Here is a 9874-nt window from a genome sequence, read left to right as displayed (position 1 = left end):
CGCGCCCGACGCCGCGCCCCCGGAGCGGGAGGAGGAGCCCCCGGGCCTCAGCGACAGCGAGATGTCGGCCGGCGTGGCAGGTACGGCGGCGGCAGACCCGCGGGAAGCCCGCCCGAGGGCCGCTGGGGACCCGCCGGGAGCCCGGGGTGGGGTGGAGAGGCCTGCGGGGGAGGCACAGCCCGGTCCCGGGGCGGCGCTGGCGGGCATCCCGCGGGAAGCAGCCGTGCAGGGCGGTCCGCGCTGGGCAAAGGCGAGAGAGAGCGAGTGACACGGAGCCGCCGCCCGCCCGCCCGGCTTCCGGCTCCCGGCTCCCGGGCGGGAGGAGGCGGCCCGGCGGCGGGGCGGGTGCCTGCGGGACGGGGACAGCCCCGGCTCTCCCAAGGCAACTGGCGAGCGACGATGGGGGCCTCGGCGCCCAGAGCCGCCCCGTGCGGGGACCGCCCAGCGCGCTGCCCCGGGGCGGCTCTGCGGGCAGGAGACCTTCCCCGGCCGGGGGGTTCTTTCCCCCCGCGGTGCGGGCCGGGGAGTGCCGCGGGCCGTGACGCGGCTGCTCTGGCTCTCCCCAGCAGATCGCAGCCCGCGCGAGGAGGAGGACGGCGGCGGCAAGTGCGAGAAGCTGCTGTCGGCCGGCGAGGAGGAGGCGGCGGCCCCCAAGCCGCGGAAGAAGCGCTCCCGCGCCGCCTTCTCCCACGCGCAGGTCTTCGAGCTGGAGCGGCGCTTCAACCACCAGCGCTACCTCTCGGGCCCGGAGCGGGCAGACCTGGCCGCCTCGCTCAAGCTCACCGAGACGCAGGTGAAGATCTGGTTCCAGAACCGGCGCTACAAGACCAAGCGGCGCCAGATGGCCGCGGACCTGCTGGCCTCGGCCCCCGCCGCCAAGAAAGTGGCGGTGAAGGTGCTGGTGCGGGACGATCAGAGACAGTATCACCCGGGGGAGGTGCTGCGGCCGCCCTCGCTGCTCTCGCTGCAGCCCTCCTACTACTACCCCTACTACTGCCTGCCCGGCTGGGCGCTCTCCACCTGCGCGGCCGCGGCCGGCACCCAGTGACCCGCTCTCGGACTACGCGCCTCGGACAGTATTTATTATGATTATTTTATTACGATTATTTTTATTATTATTATTATTATTATTATTATTGGGGCGGTTTGTTTGTCTCCCTTCTCCTGCGCCTTCCTGCCGAGTTTGCAAGCCACCCACCCTCCCCCAAGCCGAGGACTCGCCACGCCGCCCGCGGAATCCGTGTTGCCCAGACGATGCGTGGACCGGCGAGTTCCCGCCTCGCGTGGCAGTGGCTGCGGGTGCGGAGTGCCGGAGCCCCGGGCGGGCAGGGCCGAGCACGGACTCCCGCCGCGGCTGGGAGCTGACATTTTCTTCCCTGCTCCTCTTCCGCCTCGTCGCGAGCCTTGTATGGTGCTGAATGTACGGCCGGCTCCTTGGCGGGCCCCGCTCTGTGCGGCCGAGGGCGCGGGGGCGACACCTCGACCCCAGACCGAAAAGCCAGACGTGTTTTTTTTCCCCCCTCCTCAGATCTGGCCTTGTTTGGAGAGGGGGGGAGGGAGGAGGTAAGACCTTTTCGCACTTTCCAGTTGTATTAAAGTCGTTGTTTTTCTATTCAATGTGAATATTTCTAGTCAGGCTTTTTCTAAAAAAAAAAAAAAAAAAAAAAAAAAAAAAAACCAAAAAAAAAAATCGATGTCACGGGGAGTTTTTTTGTTTTTGTTTTTGGGGTTTTTAGTACCATTCAGTGCCTTTTCCTCAGCAAACCTCTCCTCGCGAGCTGTGCTGGTGTCCCGGCTCGGTCGTGTCACAAGAGGTTCTTTCTTTCTAGGTAACTCGTGGCTTTCCCCTCTCTCTCTCTCTCTCTCTCTCTCTCTGTCTCTCTCACTCTCCCGATGGCACTGTGCACTCCACCCGGTTATTTACTGCAGATGAATTGTGAATGTCTGTACGCTACCCGCTGTACCTTTCTTTTTTTAATTTATAAACGTTTAGTCGAACACGTCCCTCTGTCCGCTGCGTCCTTCCTGAGCTCGGCGGCTCCTCGGCGGGGCCGGCTCCCCGGCTCGGGGCGCTCGTGTCCTGCCTTCCTGGGCCCTGGGCCTCGGGGCCGCGCGGCCTGGCCGGGATCCCTGCTCTCGCACAACGTCCCCGTCGCTGCGGATGCGCCTCTGAAGCCAGGCCAGGGCCGCGGCCCGGGTGAGAGGGACAGGGCCCGGCGGCGTGCACAGGCCCCGCAGCAGGCCCTTCTGCTCCCGCCGCCGGAGGCTCCTGCCGGGCCCGGCCGCAGTCGGATACGAGCCGGCGAGGCTCAGGGCCGAGCGGCGGTGCATTTTGCATGTCCCGGGGCGGCTTGGTTTGAAGACGGGCTTGTCTGTCGTGGGCGGGATGCAAAGAAAAGCTTCCTCGCTCCCAGATCCGCAGGGTTTTTTCTTCTGGAGTGGACCCTGGAGCCTTCCTCGGAGCTGCTCCTTGCGGGGCCTGTGCTGGGAAGCGGGGCCCCGGCAGCCCGGCCCCGCACGCCGAGGGCTGCGCGGCGCTGCAATCCGGCCGGGGCGGCAGCTCGCCGCCCGCGCCGAGCCCTGCACTCGCGCACGATTGTCTCGGGGCAAATCCTGCCCTCCGCCGAGGTGCTCAGGGCCGCCCTGGGGCTCGCCTCGCCTCGCCTCGCCCGGCCTCTCGGAAACACTTCGCTGCTCGCGCCTTGGCTGCGACGATCCAGGGCCTCCTGCCTGCTGGTCCCCAGGAAGGTGCGGCCTCCTCCTCGCCACCTCCCCCGGGGAGCGCGCAGCCGAGCGCCCCTTCTCCGCAGCGGCCCCGGGCCCGAGCCCGAGGCGCCTGTGCGGGACGCCGGGGACCGGCCGCGGGGCGGCAGGCTCGCTGCTCCCCGGGGTCCGCCGGGCCGGGCCGGACCGGCGCCTGGTGGCGCGTCTCTGCGAGGGGGGCGAGGGCTCTCGGCGGGCCCGATCCTGAGCAAACCCCCGAGACAAGTTCACGGGAGCTTCAGGCTGCCGGACCAGTCCCGGTGCCCCAGGTAGCGCCGCGTCCTGCTTTTCGCAGTTGAAGGCGCGGGGATTTCTCCCTCGGGAGCCCCTGCTCGTGCTTAGCTGTCATCCCCTCACTGCCCCCGTGCCCAGCTGCCTGCAAATGCACCGCAGCCACCTACCCCTGGCCCCGACTCTCTTCGGCGAAGACTTGGAAGGGGCCGCGGCCGCGCGGTTGGTTTTGCAGCGGGGCCGCAGATCCGGCTGCGGGAGCAGGGGCGCTTTGAAGCTGCCCCTTGAGTCAGTCCCAGCGTGAGCTTAAAGGTTTGCTGGATGCGCGCAGAGCTGCAGCCCGATGTCACGCGCGAGGGGCTCCGGATCCGCGGTGGCGGGTGGGCAACATGCTCCTGCCTCCAGCGAGGCGCCTCCGCGGCCTCCGCGTTTGTCCCTGCCCAGGCTCGGAGGGCAGACACAGCGGCTTGACCCCGTTGAGGGCTGGGAGGCGGTGTTTCAAAGTTGCACCGCGGAGGAAAACGAAAGTGCTGATTCCCGAGAGAAAAAGAACCAGGCGGGTTACTGTGTTTTACATGTACAAATGCTCGGGCTTTGGTCTTCACTCAAACGGCAACGTTTCCGCAAATCCGGGCTGACCCCTGAAAGCCGAGGGCTTATTCCGGATTTCCACGGGTTACCTGATACCACAGTTTTGACTCTAAAAATCATCCACCCTCAAACATGCACGCTGGCCACCAGCACTCCCGCGATTAAAGCAGGAGAAAACTCATCCTGGCGCTGTGCCCCGCTGCCGTGTTTCAACCGAGTCCCTCAAACCTTTCTTGTCCGATTAAATCGCTATCCAATCATTAACAAATAACGCCTATAAAAACAGCCAATAAAATAAACCGCAACTAAAAACCACCCCTCGATGTCTGTGTAATCTAACGTCCTTGGATGTCTCCGAGTGCGGGGCTCACACACCTGAGCGAGGAGGCTTTTGGCACTGCAGGATCTGCCCGTGTTGCTCGCGCACCCTCGTGAGAAGGGGGAGGGGAGTGTCAGCGGTGCTTCCACCAAAGAAAAAACACTTCTGCCTTAACCCCCGGAGGCCGCCTGTCCTGTTTGGCCTTCACACTGACCCGGCGACCTGGGCACTGGCCTTCTGCCCCCCGCCCAGCTCATTGGCACCTGCCCGGCTTCCCAGGGGCTCCGCAGGAACCGCGATAAGGGCTTTTTTAGGAGCAAAGGTGATAAAAAGGTTAAGGGCGGTAATGGGGCCTCTGTCACTCGGAGGCGAGGGGCACGACTAAGAAGGATGTGATGGAAAAGCAGGCTGTGCGGAGGGTTTCACGGCAGTTAAAGGCAAGAGGCGCACACGAAAGCTGCCTGGAATTTGCTACCGAGAGCAAATAAAATCCCCCTTGACCTTTCCACACAGGACTTTGATTTCATCTCCCGTTCCCTCTTCATTTGGGCTGAGAAATCGCCGCATGTTTCTCATTCAAACGCACTTGAAGAATCCGCAGTGTTTAGCGTTGTTTTATAGCAACTGCAAAGGCTGCTCGGAGTAAATAGCTGCAGTCCCAAACCCAGTTCACAAAAGAAAGATGCTCCGGGATCGTATTTCCAGAGCCCAAGTGTGTGCTGAGCTTTCAGGAGTCACTTGTTTTGTTCTGTTCGGGGTTTGTTTGTTTTTTTGTTTTTTTGGGGGGAGGGCTTTGTTTGTTTGTTTGCTTGTGTGTTTTCAGTGGGAAACTTCCCTGAGCGCGGAACGTAGATCCTCGCCAGAGATCCCACACCACTTCTTTTCATCAGCTGCCCCCTGCAACAAAACGGGAGATCGCAATGATTTATAGCCTAGCCAGGTCTGATAAATAGGTGCGTTGATTTTGTGTGCAGGCTGGGCGTGTGGAACTATAGAAATCCACGCGTGCAGAGGGGCTTGCGGACCTCACTGCGGAATTCACCCCTGAGAAAGCGAAAAAGGTCCCACAGAAAAAAAAAAGAGTAGCACTGCCCCACCAGGGAAGCGGGAATGTCAGTGCCCCGCGAGCGATCAGCACGTGCGGCTGCCTGCCCTCGTCCTCCCCCTGCTCTGGCCGGGTGAGGGCCGGCCGGGGCACCTGTGAACTCCCCAGGCGTCTGAAAGGGGCTACAAGGTGCCGATGCACCGATCCAGTTTGGACGAGGGTAAGGGTGGAGCAGTGGGGCGCAACCTCCCCAGCAGCGGAATTGCTGCTGACTTCCCCTTCCCCTGGACCTCGATCGCAGCCTGGCAGAGGTAAGGCGATGCTAGGTGGGGCTGTTCACTGCATCGCCGCTGCTTTTGCCTGCCAGAAGCATCCAGCACCTGGCGTGGTCAGGTTCACTCCCGGGCATGAGCTTCCTGACATTCCCTTCCGTGCCTGTGTCTTGTCAGACGCGCTGGTTCTGCTGCCCGGGTGCAGGCGGGAGCATTTTTTCATCAGCGCATGTCGGAAGAGATCTTTTCTCGCCCAGCCCGGACGCTTCCCACATCCGAGCAGGCTCGGACCGGCAGGGGTGGCTGATGCTGACAGCGCTCTGCCTCCGGGCCGCGTCGCTCACGCTTGGGACTCTCAGCCACGGACTCCCGGCTGATCTCAGCTGCTCAGACGGAGCCTAGCGGGAGAAGGGGGGCTCCCAGGCCAAACCAGGCGGGGGCTCGAGTGCACTCTGGACAGGGCACCGCAGAGCTGCCTCCTGCACAGTCTGGCCCCGGGAGGCCCCCGCATGGGGGGGTCACAAAGAGGTTGATATCAAAGAGCATCGTTGCCATCTCCTAGCTCAGCGCAGGCGGCAGGAGATCGCTGTGTACTCACTGCCACTGTCAGGGACAGGCAGGAACCGAAACACGCGGCTCTCCCTGCGCACGGAGAGGGGCAGAGCTCAGAGGCCACTGCTTTGCTCCCCACCCTGTGTCTCGGCCTTGGCAGGGGAAAGGATCCCACCGTGAGAGCGGGAGTAAGGGGGCAGAGGGATGCAAGCAGCATGGGAAGATCCGCGCCCTCCGGGCCCGGCCCGGCCCGGTGCCCATAGCGAGCTGCGCGACCTGCTGCGGCCATCCGGGATTTTGAAAAATTAAACGGTGCCTCTCATGCCTCCCCCCTCACCAAATCACGCACGGGTGAGCCCGCCAGGGGCAGTAAGATGGGACTGAGTCCAGCTGGATAAAGATCTGGTATCCAGACTTATCTGGGTGGAAACTGGCCACGGTGACAGTGCCATGGCCAGGCCTGGAGCGGGGCGGGAAGAGGCCAGGGCAGGCGGGCTGGCGGGCAAAGCGGCGAGGCGAAGGGCAGCGTCCCGGACGGCACCGCTCATCCCGCCGAGGGTAGCGGCGGGGCAGGCGCCGCCGTGCTTCCTTCTCGGTGCCGGCTCAGCCTCCGGGTGCCCGGGCCGCTTGGCCCCTGCAGGGCCGGGGGAGACCGCGGCGGGGCTTCAGCAACAGGCGGTGCGTGCGTGGGGCAGTTGTTGCTCCCGCGCCTGCCCAGCCCCCGCCTTGGCTACGTGGCGGGATGCGAGTCGCGTGGCAGCCCGGGAGCAGCGCCCCTTGCCCCGGGGCGCAGCCGCTCCCTGCCTCTCCCCGGGACCTCCCACCTCCCCGGCACGGCCCGGGGCTCTCCAGCTGGACGGCCCCGCATACCCGTGCCATGGCTCGAGGCAGCCAGGCGCTTGCTCCCGGCCCTGCGGGAAGTGGGGCGAGGCGGGACGGCTCCCACGTGCGGCTTGGGGCTCCCCCCGAAGCCCGGCTGCAGAAGGAGCGGGGCCGCGCGCTCCCCTGGGCCGGGCTGGCTCTCCGCGTCTGGGGCAGGGCTGGGGGGATCAAGTAGCCCGATCTCCCCTGCGCCGGCTGCAGGGGAGACCCGGGACAGGGTTTCTAGAGCCGCAGCCGGACAGGACCTGGCTCCGCTTCTGCCACCAGGCGCCTCGAAAGGCTCCGCGCGGAGCCTTGGCGCTTAGGGCTGATGGCGAAACAAGCCGGTGATTTAAAGCGCAGGGAAAACCATCATAAAAAGGGTCTCGGAGGCCGGCGAAGCAAACGGAAAGCTGCTTCTCAGAGCCGCGGTCGGGGAAATCCCGAGCGCCGTCACCGCCAAGGCCGCGGGCAGCGAGCGGGGCGGCCACGCGGGGCGGGAGGCGGTGCAGTCCCGGTGCCCCGCGCTCGCCTGGCAAAGGCTGTCGGAGCCAGCCGCGGGCGAGGGGACCGGCTCTTCCTCGTGGGCACCGATCCGAGGTTGTGACATTGGTCACGCTGTGGAGAGTGAACCAGACACGGCATTCCGGCTGAGCAGGGAGCAGGGCGCCGGCTGGCAAACCGCGGGGTTCACGCCTGTGCGCAGCGGGGGGCCTGGCGGGGCACGCTCCGGGCTGCCGCACGCTCCTAGCACACGGGGGTGGCGGGGATGCGCCCCCCGCACACACACACACTCTCTCCCTCGGCCACGGATAAGCCTGTCCCTTGCCTCGCGTTAGAGGTCATTAGGGAGAAGATCTCAGCGCTTGGGGGTGGCAGGGTTTTGAGGAGGGCGAAGAGGGTGCTGCTGTCGGGCTGGGGGAGAACAGTGCAGCTTGGCTAAGGCGAAGAAGGGCCATTAGGACTGAGGGTGCGGGGGCCCGGCGGGGCGGACCACACAGCCAGCCGAGCATGCAGCGCCTTTCTCGGCTTAATTCATGGCTGCAATACCTGCGGCCAGGAGCTGAGGGGCTGGGGTCGCAGCGGATCTGCCTCTGGTTGAATGGTGCGGGGAAGCCATTGGGGCTGCGGCGTTTTTAGCAAACGCAAGCAGAGATGGGTTTTGATCGTTGCGTGTGCATGGCAGACTGCGGGCGATGGCTGTTTTCTGCCTTCGATTGTTTGCCGATGCAGTCAGCCAGCTTCTGGCCGCACCTTTCCCTCCTGCCTGGGCTAACCGCTTACCAGAAAGTGAAAGAGGGGGCAATTCACAAAACCAGAACTACCTTAGACTAGTGTGAGCGTAAAAATGACCGGTGAAAAAAGAAGTTTACGGAATTTTACATGGAGGTTGCATCATTTCCCCCAGCAGTTCGGAATTAAACACATGCGGCTTTTTTGCCATTAAAAACATGAATGTTGGTATGTCCTTCACACACGCAGGTACATATACTTTCGCTTACGTTTAACCAGTCAACCATTTTCAGACTTCTTATGGCAAGAACGGCAATACTTTTAGTTTGCTGTAGCCACAAGAAAATGGGTAACGCTTTTTTTTAATCCCAAGAACAGCAAGTCGCAGCGTCCATCCGAGTTCTGCGAACAGATCTGCGGCAGAGTGACCTGGAGGCTGCGGTTTAAACGCTGTGCTCGTCGTTTTAGCGCGCTTCTAAACTAGTGAAACGAAAAATTGCATTTCAACAAGATCAAAATATTTCTGTCCGACATGTTTCACATAAAGAGAAGAGGTAGGGGAAGGGGAGAGGGGATAGGGGATAGGGGGAAATGCGGCAGTCTTAGTCAAATAATAGAAAGCTGACAATTCCTGTTAGGAAAAAGTCTGCAAAAAACAAAGCAAAACCAAACTCTACTTAAAATTCATTTTATTTCCAAAAGAATGAATATTTTTATCGATATTTTTTCACCAGAGCGAGATCCCTCTGGGTTTCAAATATCTTTCGACACACACACATACACACAAACACACGTAACATATGTATATAGATATACATACACAGACAAACATAGATGTTTATATTTAGATACACGCACATATAAGCACCTATATGTATAGACACACACACAACGTACATATACGTATATACATGTATATATGTATATTTATATATGCAGGCATAAACATATGTCATATATCAAATATATATGATATAGGCACATATATATGTATACGTACACATGTATGTGTACACACATATATATGTATATACACCCATATGTATATATGTATATATGTGTGTGTGTATGTATACTAGTGCTCTAACCCTAGTTTTCTCACACGTACATCACTTCTGAGATACACGCACCGCACACACGATACAAATACGAACATACAGGAGGGGCGGGGTGTGTGTGGTGCGTGTATCTCAGAAGGAAAGAGATGTAAGGTACGTAAGAAAACCAGGGCTAGGGCTAGGGCACAAGTTTCCCGCGGCGCGGGAGCAGAGCCACGCGCCGCAGGAAGCAGCAAGGACCGGGCTCAGGCCGGCAGGTCCCCCGAGCAACAGGTGCTCCAGACCGGACCCTCAGGATGCGCCCGGGCCGCGGGACCTGCCTGTCTCCTTCCCCGCCCGCCCTCCCTGCTGGCAGCGCGGGCAGGCTGGAGACAGGCCGCCCAGTTACATCGCCCCGACGTCACTGCGGCCCGGCTCCGGCTCCGGCTCCGGCTCCCTCCAGCTGCACGGTGCTCGGCGCCCCTCCAGCCCCGGGCCCGGCACGGGGACTGGCGGCCCTGCCTGGGAAGAGCCGGGGCCGGGGCTCGGCCCGCTCGGCCGGGGCTGGGCAGGGGACCGGGCGGCTTGGCCGGAGCCCCCGCGGGAGCCCGCCGCCCCTCCCCGCGGCCCAGCCTCGGCTCTCCTGAATGCCGGGCCTGTATATTTGTAGTTGGATTTCGCACGTCAAGGGTAATTTCTTCATGCAACTTAATGGACTCGGCTTGACATCCATAATGATCGCTAATCATTCAAATTATTTTCGCTAGCGCCCAGACATGTTCCAGTTGTTGTGATAGATCGCGTTTCGCCGTAATGACAGACAATTACCATTTCTAATTCTCCGGCTTTTGACACCTAAATCCACACACCATATGTGGCTCCGGTACGAGACACGGATGACATCTCAGCGGGCCCGGCCGGACCCCCAGCGCCGGGGGAGAGCAAAGGGCGGCCGGCAGCCGCTGCCCCG

At 61.8% G+C, this 9874-nt stretch overlaps 1 protein-coding gene across 1 annotated transcript; it reads left to right on the top strand.

Moving 5' to 3' along the window:
- The first annotated feature begins 6 nt into the window (after positions 1–6).
- On the top strand, positions 7–1858 carry NKX3-2 (NK3 homeobox 2). The gene is made up of 2 exons (XM_019552646.1): positions 7–80; positions 567–1858. The coding sequence occupies exons 1-2, from the start codon at positions 62–64 to the stop codon at positions 1046–1048; spliced, it is 501 nt and encodes a 166-aa protein (XP_019408191.1). The 5' UTR covers positions 7–61; the 3' UTR covers positions 1049–1858.
- Positions 1859–9874: the final 8016 nt, after the last annotated feature.

The sequence above is a fragment of the Crocodylus porosus genome, unplaced genomic scaffold (genome assembly GCF_001723895.1).
Source record: "Crocodylus porosus isolate Cpor-Errol unplaced genomic scaffold, CroPor_comp1, whole genome shotgun sequence".
NCBI lineage: Eukaryota > Metazoa > Chordata > Crocodylia > Crocodylidae > Crocodylus > Crocodylus porosus.
Note: the sequence above shows the minus strand (reverse complement) of the source record. Positions and strands in the feature narration are given on the sequence as shown.